The 14,843-nt window shown below is 41.5% G+C and overlaps 1 protein-coding gene across 1 annotated transcript in view; it reads right to left on the bottom strand.

Annotated features, from left to right (window-relative positions):
* fmn2b (formin 2b) overlaps window positions 1-14,843 on the bottom strand; it is a 30,416-nt gene that overhangs the window by 10,849 nt on the left and 4,724 nt on the right. The window contains 9 exon segments of the mRNA XM_069708822.1: window positions 261-390; window positions 1,136-1,227; window positions 2,313-2,374; window positions 3,640-3,727; window positions 4,396-4,540; window positions 5,328-6,265; window positions 7,496-7,548; window positions 9,221-9,371; window positions 12,824-13,002. Of these exon segments, the coding sequence (XP_069564923.1) occupies window positions 261-390; window positions 1,136-1,227; window positions 2,313-2,374; window positions 3,640-3,727; window positions 4,396-4,540; window positions 5,328-6,265; window positions 7,496-7,548; window positions 9,221-9,371; window positions 12,824-13,002 (1,838 nt within the window).

The raw sequence follows: 14,843 nt of genomic DNA, 5'->3' as shown, positions 1-14,843 counted from the left end.
TGAAACTTTCCCACAAACTAAACAAAACAGGCAAACATACATGATAAATTTAGAGGCCATGATAATGTTAATTATCTCATGGACACACACCTCCTCATGAACTGCAGGTATTCATCAGCATGAGATACTGACTTTAAGGCAGGTACATGTATGTGCAGTTTGGTTTTTACCTCAGTTTCTCCCTCAGCATTTTTTACTCCGTTTTATTCTGGAACTGTAAAAGCGTAGCAGCGAACAGTGTTTTCTGCAGTCTGACTCACCTTGCAGACCTTCTGCAGCGTGTCCAGTTTCCTCATGATGGACGACATGCACTCCGAGAAGCTGCACTGGAAGAGGATGCAGAAGACTCTGCCTGAGAAGTTTGGGATCAGGGAGAGCTGGTAGAGAAACCTGCAACCCAGAGGAAACATGAATACACACAACATTTAATGTTATAGTTACTTTTAAACTTAGTTCAACAGTGCTGTCGTACGCCAGCCAGTATGGATATTAAGATTTAATTTTGAAGGAAAATCTCACGTTTAAGGAAGTTTTTTTTTTTTTTTTTTCCCATTCATCAAGTAATGAATCAGTGCTGAGCAGTCAAACATGTAAAGATCTGGGACTTCCCACTGACAGCTGTGAGAGGGTTGTTCAGATTACAGTATGTGACTAGCATCATGGGTTTCTGTGAACAGGTGAATTGTAACATTACAGAGCTCTTCCATTGTTTTGGGGAGTTCAAAACTGAGGAGGATATGTGATGGAAACCTCTAAATATAACGCAAAGATGTAATATGACTCAACTTTGGAACAGACTTGAGAAAAAAGCGGCTAACGAAGCATTCTTAACTGAGATATGGATATTAGATGGGTACCTCTGGATTACTGAAATCTGACTGATCCTTTTTAATTTTCCAAAACACATAATAAACCTTATGTCTAAGTTTAATGAGGAAGATCTGTTCACATTTAATCTATATTTTTCTGTGGAAGTTTTTTAACATGCTGCTCTCTTTTCTTTGTCACCTCCGCTTGATTAATAATCAAACAGTTCAGAGTTTCTAAACTGTGTAAAATGGTCTCTTGTACGTGTATCAGACTCTCACTCACTAAACATGCTCATCGGTGCTGAAGTGTTGGAGGAATCACTCACTGTTCAGGTTTGTCCAGAGGTTTGGCGTTCTCCTTGTCTTTAGAGGATTTTATATGCTTTTCAATCTTGTCCAGCTCATCCTGTTGCGCCCTCTGTAGGGGAGACACAAGAGACTCTTCCTGATCCATAATTTATGCACTTCATCGTGACAGCAGAAAATATATATTATATATTGTAGGCGGTGCACAAATCCAGGAGATGCAGAACAATCATTTTATGTTGTGTAGGGGTCAAACGATAAAACTAGCAGATTTACAGGAATGTAGATTAACGTGTATTGTCCCTGAAAAATGATCAAATACACCCAGGACACTCTGGAAAGCACGATTATTATTAAATTGACTATAAGAATATATAATATTTGTAAGAACAAGCCTTCCAAACTGATCAAACATGTAAGTCCACTTCTGTATTCAATCCAGGAAACGTTTTCTAAATTAGTGGACCTACTCATAGCAGGAAATACACCACTGATATACAGTATTTTTCCTTTGTTCAGTTAGAATTAGGAATGAAACAAAGTTGGTTATGTTTAGGGAAAGATCAGGGTTTGGGTTAAAGTAGAGGACATTTGTCATCATGGGACTCTAAATTTATGTCCCCTCACTTTCTCTTTTGTTCCCATCACAATCCATCAATCCGTAAAACATAACTGTGTGTTGAAATCGGCTGCAAGCACAAACAGTCTAGACGTGGGCAGTAAAAAAAAAAACTTAATCTGAACTGAATCAAACTTCCTATCAACCAGAAGCGATGCAAAGGCAGCATGGGTAACGGAAGAAGTCAGTGAGCCAGCACCCACCTGGAAGAATATGTTGGAACCAACTGCCACTCAATACATGCACAACAAGGATTGAAATACACACACTGTCTTTACATGGCAGGGCACACAAAGTTCTGTGCGCTGGGAAAACATGTTTTAGGTATGAAATTGACATCAATATTATAATGCACGAATGCATCTTTACAACACACCCCTTGTTGTAGCGTTCTGCTCCTCTCAGTGCAGCCAGGTTCATGTTGAGCCACAAAAATAGCAACTTGGCACAAGTTTGGAAAACATTTAATCATGTGCTGCACTAAAATGCAAATGCACATGGTGAGAAAAGAAAACAAACTGATGTCAAACTAGATTGTAAACAAGATGAAGTGATTGTAGAGAGTGTTTACTGCTCACATTTTCATACAGCGCCTGCAGAGTCTCCAGGTCAACTACTGTGTTGTCCAAGTTCAGGATGGCTGGAGGGGAGGGGGAGGGGGAGGGAGAGAGGAGAGAGAGAGAGAGAGAGAGAGAGAGAGAGAGAGAGAGAGAGAGAGAGAGAGAGAGAGAGAGAGAGAGAGAGAGAGAGAGAGAGAGAGAGGAGAGAGAGAGAGAGAGAGAGGGAGAGAGAGAGAGAGAGAGAGAGAGAGAGAGAGGGGAGAGAGAGAGGAGAGAGAGAGGTTACTGGTCACATCTGTGTTAAAGGATCACTAGTAATTAGTGAAAAGGTTCAATCATATTTTTTTTTGGACCTGTTATGATGAATTAAAGCTTCAGGAACAAGATTTAAAGGAGAAAACTGGGAAACATGAAACAAAGGAGAAACTAAAGAAAACCAACAAAGAAGAGAAAAACTGAGAAAGTGTGATGATCAGTTTGTTTCAGTCTCTGGCTCAAACAATCAAAAGATAGAGTAGAAAAGAAAAAAAGAGTACTATCATTCTGCTGTAGTGCTGTAATTACATACACAATAATATACTAAATATCAATAAGTTTGTGTGAAAATAAAACATAAAAAATAATGTATGAAAAGAACTTTCCAGTTCCTTCAACCCTTTGTTACCTGCGTTCACAAAATGCTAAACGGTGAATTTGTTTACTTATGTTTTAAAAAGCTGCCACTTGTTTTAGTCATTTTTGGGCACAACATAACAAAATAATACAGACCTTAAATTTAAAGTAAAGAATTTAAAGGAAGACAAAAAGAAAACTTGTCACTAAACAGTATTTTTTTGTTGTTGTTGTTGTTTTACCGTCCTATAAAACAGCCCGACCGGCCCCTTTATTTATTTTTAATTGACAGTGGGCTGGCCCAATCACAGTAGAGGATTTCTTTCTGAAATGTAGTGGAGTAAAATTTAACATAAAATATAAAGACAGAAATTAGTAAAAGTGCCTCAACTTGTACTGAACTGATCTGCTGCTTACTTCCCATCACTTTTAAATAATCATACAGTCAGAAAACCAGATGTGCACCTGGTTTTTGCACCTTTTTGGAAAATATTTACCAGAGATTTACCAGAAAAAGTATAAATTTAATTGACTGAAGATTTTCTCATCTACATGGTGTTTCTGGTGGTACAGCCTTTTTGGGGTATTTCAAACCCAGCCGGTTAATAGACTTTGAACAAATCCAGTGATTTCCAGTGTGACCCTGATGTACAATAACACATGACAAGCACAGACTGGCGCTGATTGAAATCCAGTTAATTGAATGAATGTGTTCAGAAAGTGCAGAACTCACCATGCTGGATGTCTTTCATGTCGAGGTGCAGGGAGGACATGAGGATTCCTACTGCCTGAGAACGCTTGTTGTTCAGGAGCTTCACAACCTAAACAATAAATCAACATATCAGACATGACATCAGATCCAGAAGCTCAGATGTACTTTGTAGTGTAAAATATGTGTTGTTTGTTCATATTCAGAGTGAGTGAGTGTTGTTTTACTGCAGGGTTCGACCTGTCCGTATTCAAAATGGGAAACTGACAGATTAACGATGCACTCAGACATCTATGTTTAGCCTCTGTTGGCACTTCTGTACTTTTTAGTGTCAAGTTGAGTCTTTAAGAAAATTTAAACTTTTCCAGTTGCAATAGTCTGAAAAGTTGAACATAGTAAACTATAGTAAGAAACAGATGAACTGTGGACAATGTCCAGACCTGATTCTGCAGACAGTGTTTGAAGTTGCCCTGCAAGTTATGTAGCAGACAAACAGGAGACCAAGAAGCAGTCTTCGCTGCTGGAACCACTGCATTCAGTTCAGGTTGGAGGAGGGTGGAGCGTAAAGGACGCATCAACATGCCCACTCATTAGCTGTATGATCCTGCTGTATCTACACATCAATCAGACATTACATGACCTTCTAACCAGGGAGCTGTCAGGTAAAGTGTGTTTCATGTCCGGTCCGACTGATTCAGATATTTGCGTTCTCAGAAACAGCTCCTCCGGGTCATGTCGGTATGAAGTGCATGTGTGAAAGCAGCTTTTAAACACTCAGACCTGTTTGGCTTTGGACTTGGTTATGGTGTCAGAGAGCGGCTGCTTCTTCTCCTTCACGGCTGTTTTGGAGAACAACTCCACAAACTCCCCAAAGTCCACGTCGGGCTCCTCAATCGAATCCCACACCAGCGAAGAAGAAACCTCCCTGAGGAACACAAAGCAGCACTTTAAAGATTCCCTTCCTCTGGTCTTACCGGCCACAACATGATGTTGACATAAAATTAGATGTGCGCCCTCTGCTCATGTGCAGAGGGCGTTTTTGAAAGACAGAAGGCACAAAACAGAACCTCATTATTGTATCAGATTGTATCAGGTGATGACAAACCACCCGTTAGACCAGTTATTTTGGTGCCGTATCAGTGTTGGATATCCAATTAATTAACAAAAATGTGACGTTTTTCCCTTCGATCACATATCATTTACATCACTGCGACTTTTTCACATTGCACTGTTAAAGATAACAGTTCTGCATTGCATGAAGCCAGAGGTACATTATGGGAATAAAGTTGTGGAGAGAACCTTATTTATTTATTTTTTTACATATACCTTATTGTTCTGCATTTTAAAGGCAGAATCATTTACCACTGAGCATAATGAAATATCTGGTAGGGAATTGTTCATTTTCAGGTAAGAACTTCATGAACTTACACACTGCAGTTTATGAATCTCATACACACATCCTGCTGTCAGAAATACTGTATTTGTGAGGTGCTTTAAAAGATATACTGTTGGAGCCTATGGGCCATGGTCCCCTGCATTCGTTCTTGCAGGTATGGTTTTATGAAAATGAAACCATATTTTTAAATATATTTGTTATCAGAATGGGCTTGGAGCTGAGTAGAAGTCAGAAGGTATTAAGAGATGGACTAACACATTTTTGGGTTAGCAATAAAAACATAAAGCAAATCATGGCCACGTGTTACCATCTTTACTTTTTGGTGTGGAGCTGGATCCTGGTCCAGTAGAGAGGCTTCATGGGTCTGGGTGGCTCCATCACGGCCTTCCTGGGAGGTTTCTCCTGAGTCAAACCCAGAGAGAACAGCCCCAGCGGCAGCGGAGGGGGGAGGGAGCCCAGAGCTCCTGGAAGGGCCGGAGGAACTCCGAAACCTCCTGGTGGAGGAGGGGGAGGAGGAGGCCCACAGCCTGGAGGTGGTGGTGGAGGAGGAGGAGGGCCGCCAAGTCCTGGTAATGGAGGAGGAGGGGGCAGAGCACTGACACCGGGGAGAGGAGGGGGTGGAGGTGGGGCAAAGCCACCAGGAAGGGGAGGAGGAGGAGGAGGTGGTGGAGCAAGACCACCAGGGAGTGGAGGTGGAGGTGGGGGTGGAGCAAGACCACAAGGGAGTGGAGGTGGAGGTGGGGGTGGAGCAAGACCCCCGGGAAGTGGAGGTGGAGGAGGAACTGCTGAGCCGGGTGGTAGAGGAGGTGGTGGGGGGGGAGGTGGCATTGCGCCTCCTTGTAAGGGTGGAGGAGGAGGTGGAGGCGGCTGAAGCTGACAGGAGCACTGGAAGCCGTCCTGCCGCGGTGGGGGCTGCAGGAAGCCTTTGACTCCACCCGGCTCGCTACAAGGCACTTTGAACTTAAAGCTGTCGTCCATGGGGGACGTCTGCACCGACTTGGCCTCCAGGCAGCCCGGAGACGGAGCCGCCTCCGTCTGCAGGTGAGCGTCACACAGGGCCCTCAGCAGGCCCTCCTCCCCTCCACACTCCCTGTCTGTGGTGGAGGCGCTGGACTTTGTACTGTCCCTGTCCAGCAGAGGGGGCTGTCGCTCCAGCTCAGCTATCTTAGTCCTGAGGTCCTCTATGGTTTGTTCCAGCTGTTGGATGACATTAACGTGTTTCTCCTTCAGCTTTGTCAAAGGAAGGACGCACTCCTAAAGAAAAGAGAGAATCATGATAAAAATCATAAAAAGAAGAACAGCCTCCTTAAAAGACCTTTTGATCTTCGGTCTGCTGTCACTGACTCATCACATTCTGCAGATCTTCTCCAGAATAAATGTCGGTGCTGTCGGACCGAACAAAGCCACTGACGATACATACAAAAGCTACAGGAACATAGAGGATCAATATTTAAATAAAACAAATCTACGGTAATGGGGTGCTTGAGTAACTCCAGTGGAAATGAAAATATTTTGAGAAGATAACAATGTTTTGAGAAAAACACTGAAATGTTATGAGAATAAAGTTGTAATTTTGAGGACAAAATTTATAGCAGGATAAGAATTAAGTTGTAATTCTGATTGTGACATTATCATATTTAAATATACAAGATTTGACAAGAAAAAAAACATGTAAATTAAATATTTAAAGGTAGTTTAAGCACTGAAATCAAAGGCTGCAGAGGAGGCAGTTCTTGTTACTCAGGGTAATTAGCTTTCAGCAGCACTAATTTATCCAGTGTTCCTTTTTTACGTGCTGCAGACTCTACCGGGCTTCTCAGGCCCGGCTGGAGCTTGTTGCTCAGTTATACAGGGTAGACGAACAGCGGGGATGCCAGACCTTCACCGTGGCCCAGACTGGACCAGCACTACCTCCTGAATGGTAGGTGAATACAAAGATCCGTCTCAGGGTGCCAAGGCAGCGCTATGGAGGGATTAATAATTAACAACAACAGCAAAACCAGTTACAGGGCTATACTTACTCACAGAACTTGAATTATGTCCAGTAACTACAATTACCATAGATGATTACTGAACTTTCAATCAAAGTTCGTCTCCCAGATGCAGATGTGGAGCAAGTCTTGCATAATTCCTGGGGTAAACTTGATTGACGATAGTTAAGACTGTCGGTATAACATGCACAAAAAAGGGACAAAAACTTCAGTGTCTCCTACTTTGGTAAAAACACCACATGATAGTCTGTTGTTGCTGTGTGTCTGCAGATTCTTCCATTGCACACAATAACATATCATGTAGTTCAGTCACTCAACCAACAGAATTAGTTCATTTATAAACTATCAGTTCTCAAATTGGTTTTATTTTCACGTGTTCCAACAGGAGAAACACGATAAACTTGAACTTTAAAGTTTCTATATGCAGTATGTAGAAGTTTCAGCCTCTCAGTCTCAGGCTCCAAATGAAGATGTGAAAATGAAAGTTACAAACCTCTTGGCTCTCTTTCTCTTGTTGCCTCGAACCCATGATGGCTGCACTGTTTTCTGTACAATCAGACACATCAGAAAGTCAGAACAACACAGTACAACAGAAACAACTTTCACAGGCTTATGGTCTCCTCTACATAACTGAGAACATATGAAAGTAACTCGATCCAAATAACATATCAACGTCAGCAACACTTTTTTACTATCCTTGCATATATATTTGTATAAAAATACAACAAGGAGAGCCTGAACTGTTGAGCAGCTTGAATCCTATATCAGGCAAGAATTCCTATTCTTTACATCAAAATGTGTACCAAAGCTACACTCCACTCACCAAGGTAGAGGAAGGTTTATTTCAAGTTATAATATCACCAAACGGGGTCAAATCTTCAGCTGGGACCAAACAACATTGTCAGTGTGCTGGAGTCAGCAAAAACTCATCCCACACCACACAGAAACGATTACCCACCTTGATTGTCCTCTAAAGAAGCCAAAGCACCAAAAAGACAGGAACAAAAAAAGATGAATATGTATTAGACAGTTAATATTGAAGACTTGGATAGTTTGCCATTGAAACAAATAGCTCGCTGTTCACCAACAAACAAAGAGAAAAACACAGACAACGTGCATCTCCTGAAGGCTTTCATTTTGAGAAATGGGTATCCAACTTGTATTACTGGAGTTATAGCCATGTAATAGTTTATGTAATAGTAGTTTTTAAAGGAAATGAAGACAGAAGTATTCTCACATCCAGTTGATCAAATATAATCATCTGATCATCTGAGGATAGTCAAGTCACACTGATCCTCATAAACTCCGGAGTAACAGCATTTATAATGGTCAGCAGGACCAACAGGGTGGTCAGCTTGTTTTCCTGTTTGCCTACTGCTGCTACGCAGACAACAAAACCTGTGCTCCTCGACTGTATCCGCAAACCTGAACGACTGCCAACATTCCAGAAATAATCTCCCTCACTATTTCTGTGAGTGTGCAGATTAAACCAACTGAATCCAACATTGCGATTAGTGAATTTCAGAATTGTTGTTTGGCACATTATTGAACTTTGGACAACCAATGGGAGAATAACAGACAGTCCTGGCACTGGCAGGTGACCAGTTATTACAGGGCAGTAAAGAGCCACCCAGATTCAGAAATGCAATGTCATATAGAGTGTTATAATAAATGTCTTGGTAACACTTCACTTAAGGATTCATGCATGAATTCCTGCATGATTTCAACATTAATACCTCATGAATCATCAGAAAGTAACATTAGTTCAAAGTCTTTCATTCATGATCTCATGCATGAACAACACATTAATACATTTATGAGAAATTATTTCATCATTATTAATTCTTGAGTTATGCCCCACAAATGTGTTTCATGAGGTCACAGTGACCTTTGACCAGAAGATCTGAGAGAAAGTTTGTGCGAAATATGAAGAAATGGCCTCCAGAAGTTCCTGAGATATTGCGTTCATGAGAATGGAATGGACAGACAACCTGAAAACAATAAGCCTCCAGCCAGGCTATAACCGGGTCTGAGGCACAGTGACTGGGGTTTCTGAAGAAGGCACAAGTGAGAAAGCGTTTCACTTTTAAAGTATTAAATCTCAGCATCTTGCCACTTATCACAAATTACAAATAAAAGTTACAGATCAGAAAGACGTACACTGTCTATACTTGCCGGCTTGTGATGCATATACAACATGTGGAAGTGTGGTTCTTACCTGTCTCTGTGGATTTGAGTCCAGTCTTATTGTCACCACCTGGTTTTCCTGGAGGCCAGTGGCCCTTGACCTGACCTGGTAGTTTCCCTTCAAGAGGCTCCAGGGAGTGTGGCGGCTGACTGACAGCTGCCCATGTGTACAGCTGGTCATGCTGGGGAAACAAAATTATTAACAGGGTTTACATTTCATGCCAGTTGCACTGACTTATTCCAACCATGAATATGTCCCAACTTGTGCAAATGCAAATCAAGAATATGTACTTCATTTTGTAGAGTTGTGCAAGTCAAGTAGAGTTTTCAGGTCAAAAAGCTTTTCCTCTCAATCAGTGCTTCGTTTCTGTCTGGAACACTGAAGTGTTTCTATACTGCTCCTGGTTTTATTGTAACACATCTCTGCGCAGTTGCATTGCAACCAGGATGTGAATTCTCTCTGTTTCCCAAAATATTTGACACAAACATTGATGCACGCTCTTTGCTCAAGTTTCAGGTCGATGGTGAAATCACATCGCAGTGGTCACAAAAAAGTGTTTAACTCAAATTCTGACTTTAATGAAGCGATGGACTACTTCCTCACAGCGGTTGTAGCTTCTCCCTGCCTCATGTGCATCACTGTGCTGCACTCCATTCAATCTTAACAGGAGCAGTTGTGGAACTTTTTGATTGGCCATCGTATATTCAAAATTTGTGTAGGAGTGTTGGGCTTTATTTCTGTTGCATCAAGTTTGGTGGAGTTGCAGTTGAAAACAAACTGTTTAGATTAAATTGAAGTAAAAACTTTAAAAAAAAATGTTGCTTGTGTTTTTAAAAATTCTCTGGTGTCTGTTGATGGGGACAAAGAGGATTTACTGAATTTCAAAATTGTCCAACGTGTCTCTCATCCATCGAGCATGAGGTTGTTCATTTTAGCCTGAAAGGGCTGAAGGTGTTACTGACTGAACTTGGGCATGTTTTCTGTAACAATCTTACAGTGTAGCGTAGAAGACTGCTGATGCTGCTGAATGCACACAACTGAACCACACAGTCCCAAACGTGTGTTTTTAATGTTAAATGTAAGAAGGGTGCAGATTTATAAACGGATAATTATTAAGATTACAAAGTTTATTTCAGATGGATCTGTGGGCACAGACATTTGTATCACGATGGACAGAAGCCTTTAGACCCATTTGACCTATTTTCACATGATTTTCACAAAAATGAATTTGCATCTAGTTTTCGAACGTTTTGTTAAAAGCTCACGTTTCATCCTCTCCCTTCTGCTCATAATGAGGTTCACCAAGAAGCTTTTGTTTCTCCCTAATGCCTCAAAGCCTTTTTTCTAAACTAATACTGAACTTACTCAATACTCCTGGTTGTTGCTGTGGTTGACAGGCTCTGCAACACATTTGCAGATCTTTCTCAAATATTTGATGGCTGAAAGTAGTTCTGACCCAGAGATCTGATTGGTCAACTGAACATTTGGAACAAATCATCATGACATTACATCCTGCTCATCACTAGAAATATCACTCCATCTTCTCAATGGGAACATAGAATTAGAATAGAATTCCATATAATATGTAATATAATGTAGTTTCTACTTGTTCTAGTTCTATTAAATGACCCATCTGATGAAGTCGGGTCTCTTTTGGTCCTTTTTGGTCGCTCCGAGCACCCGTACTGTAACACCACAGATAGTCACGCACTTACAATCCTAGCGGCGGCTAACTGGACCGGTTTGGTTTGAACACATGACACGGAGCTAAAATGGATATCTTTGTTCATCAGATATCTTTGTTCATCAGATATCAGCAAGATACAGTGGTGTGAAAAAGTGTTTGCCCCCTTCCTGATTTCCAATTTTTTTGCATGTCTGTCACAGTTAAATGTTTCAGATCATCAAACAAATTTAAATATTAGTCAAAGATAACACAAGCAAACACAAAATGCAGGTTTTAAATGAAGGTTTTTATTATTAAGGTAGAAAAACAATCCAAACCCACATGGCCCTGTGTGAAAAAGTGTTTGCCCCTCCTGTTAAAACATAACTTAACTGTGGTTTATCACACCTGAGTTCAATTTCTCGAGCCACACCCAGGCCTGATTACTGACACACCTGTTCTCAATCAAGAAATCACTTCAATAGGACCTGCCTGACAAAGTGAAGTAGACCAAAAGATCCTCAAAAGATAGACATCATGCCAAGATCCAAAGAAATTCAGGAACAAATGAGAAAGAAAGTAATTGAGATCTATCAGTCTGGAAAAGGTTCTAAAGCCATTTCTAAAGCTTTGGGACTCCAGAGAACCACAGTGAGAACCATTATCCACAAATGGAGAAAACATGGAACAGTGGTGAACCTTCCCAGGAGCGGCCGGCCGACCAAAATTACCCCGAGAGAGCAGCGACGACTCATCCGAGAGGTCACAAAAGACCCCACGACAACATCCAAAGAACTGCAGGCCTCACTTGCCTCAGTTAAGGTCAGTCTTCATGACTCCATGAAATAAGAAAGAGACTCGGCAGAAATGGCTGCATGGCAGAGTTCCAAGACCAAAACCACCGCTGAGCAAAAAGAACATTAAGGCTCGTCTCATTTTTTCCAGAAAACATCTTGATGATCCTCAAGACTTTTGGGAAAATCCTCTGTGGACTGACGAGACAAAAGTTGAACTTTTTGGAAGGTGTGTGTCCCATTACATCTGGTGTAAAAGTAACACCGCATTTCAGAAGAAGAACCTCATACCAACAGTAAAATATGGTGGTGGTGGTGTGATGGTCTGGGGCTGTTTTACTGCTTCAGGACCTGGAAGACTTGCTGTGATAAATGGAACCATGAATTCTACCGTCTACCAAAACATCCTGAAGGAGAACGTCCGGCCGTCTGTTCGTGACCTCAAGCTGAAGCCAACTTGGGTTCTGCAGCAGGACAATGATCCAAAACACACCAGCAAGTCCACCTCTGAATGGATGAAGAAAAACAAAATGAAGACTTTGGAGTGGCCTCGTCAAAGTCCTGACCTGAATCCTATTGAGATGCTGTAGCATGACCTTAAAAAGGCGGTTGGTGCTGAAAAACCCTCCAATGTGGCTGAATTACAACAACTCTGTAAAGATGAGTCGGCCAACATTCCTCCACAGCTGGAAAAGACTCATTGGAAGTTATCACAAACGCTTGATTGCAGTTGTTGCTGTAAAGGGTGGCCCAACCAGTTATTAGGTTTAGGGGGCAAACACTTTTTCACACAGGGCCATGTGGGTTTGGATTGTTTTTCTCCCTTAATAATAAAAACCTTCATTTAAAAACTGCATTTTGTGTTTACTTGTGTTATCTTTGACTAATATTTACATTTGTTTGATGATCTGAAACATTTAAGTGTGACAAACATGCAAAAAAATAAGAAATCAGGAAGGGGGCAAACACTTTTTCACACCACTGTATATATACCCATAAACTGAGAGCATTCCCATTATTCCCATTAAAAGGTGGTGCACTTTTTAAACCTATAAATTAACAGTAGACCGTAGTAATGCCTTGTTGTTGTAAATAGGCTTCCATGAACAATATATCCAAACAAATCACAACAAACATGTTGGGAATGAAACTGTGTGAAGTGCAACTACCTACATCAAACTTGGTGGGTGCGGTGGAGGGGATGTGGCCGGTGCTGCCCCCCAGCTGCTCTCTGAAGCAGTCTGTGAACGGCAGCAGGAGGCCCATAGCCAAGATCCTGGAGCAGAGCCTCTCGGCCTCCTCAGGCTCCTCCTGCTGCCTCTGCAGGAACAGCTTCTCCAGAAGAGTCCGGCCTGGACAGCAAGGAACGAAAGAGAGAAACAAAGAAAGTGCTTTATAAACAGTTGAATCTATTGTATTTGATAAATCAATTTGCTGAATCCCACATGTTCTCTATCAGGTGTATCTTTATCAGTCTTCATTTCATCAATGGAAGGTTAAGATTTTACAATATAGCTCCTGTTTGAATGTTTAAATCCATCACCTCCTACAGTGCCGAACTGTGGTTATTACTGCTTTTGGAACTTTACATATACCGATGGCATTGCCAGACATTTTGACTTCAAAGAGGTTAACAGGATCAGTCAGGATCCAGAAGTCCATCACAGCCATAGAAAAAAAAAAGAAAAAAAAAAGAAAAACTGCTAGCTGAAAGAGAGAAAGGAAAGAGCTCAGAGAGAAAGAAGAAGACATCTGGAAGAATCTGTCAGAGCAGACGGAGACACTCAAGAAGGAACTCTATGAAAAAGATAAGATCCTCCAGACTGAGCTCACTGCCGCGATGAAAACATCCAGGAAGGAGCTCTCTGAAATTTATGAGAGTTGGGACAGAAGAGCCAGAAGTGGGACAAAGAAGAGAGAAAAGTGGAGAAGATGCTGCTGGTGAAAGAAAACATGTGGAAATACCGAGCGGAAAGAGGAGATCCAGCACTTCAGAGGAAAACATCCAGCTTCAGGGACGCTGCTGCCTCAGCTCATCTCTTTGATTCTAACCACATTCCTACAGAAGACTTTTAACCTTTAGAAGAGAAATAAAAACCTGACATGGAAAGACAAGATCCTCTCATACAACGATTTGCACACATGCAGTCGTAGTCCCGAAACACCAGGCAGCACAAAGTGACTCCACCCTCAAGAAATCAGCGGTCCACCGTGACTGTAATCCTGAATACTGAGTGCAACCCGGTATCACAGCAAAACATGAAATAGACACGCCGATAATCGACCAAAATGAAACCTATTGCATGCGAAGAACCATGTGATTTACAGGAAAATGAAACTTATCGCTAAAACATGTGGTTGGGGTTACTGAATAAGCACATGATTGGGTTAGGAGACAAAAAACAACTCAACTAAAATATTGTCACCTCCTGGATTCAAACATCATTGTCCCACATGCCCGTCTGTGACTAATGCCACCAAGACACCCCTCCTGCCTCCTAATACCAAGAGAAAATGTCCTTTGTTGCCTCTGTTGCGGGACCTTGGTCACATGACATTTACTTGCGTGTCAGTTTCATGCTTTCAAAACATGTAACTGTCACGCCTGGACCGGCTGAAACGTGGCTCTTTCACATTTTGCTGCATTGGGCCAGCGTGTCTATTTCACGGTTTGCAGTGACACTGGGTTGCAGAGTAACAGTGAAATGTGACTGCTGACCAGATGCATGTAAATTGGGAGTTTTACAGCAATCTCACTATTGCAGCGCATGTGTTAATCAAACTCCCACCTGGTTATCTAAAGTAATCTGTAAATGTGAGTTACTGTCACTAAATAGTGAAATAATGTCTTTCAACATTGACCTAATGGAACCACACAAACGTACTGTTACAATCCAAGATGAGTTTCCCAAAAATGACATTTTTATGCAACTAAGCTGTTTCCCCCGTTAGGTTCAGATGCAACATTATTACTAACTGGATTACTTTCAATGTTTCGTTTGAATAATTTAAATGAGACATTAACGGAGGAGACAGCAGGAGGTGGTTTGGGTCGATGGAGGTGCTCGACTGTCAGAGACCAGGGTTCATATTCAGATTTCCATCTGTGGTTTAGGCAACAAAATCACTCAGTAATGTCACCAATATCTTTCTCTAACCACTAATCAAATGAAGTGTGCAAAGAAAGAAAGAA

Source organism: Brachyistius frenatus, unplaced genomic scaffold (genome assembly GCF_029030835.1).
Source record: "Brachyistius frenatus isolate BFR_SWC_R1_liver_20210118 unplaced genomic scaffold, ASM2903083v1 Contig_78, whole genome shotgun sequence".
Taxonomy (NCBI): Eukaryota; Metazoa; Chordata; class Actinopteri; family Embiotocidae; genus Brachyistius; species Brachyistius frenatus.
This window is presented reverse-complemented; position numbering and strand designations above follow the sequence as displayed.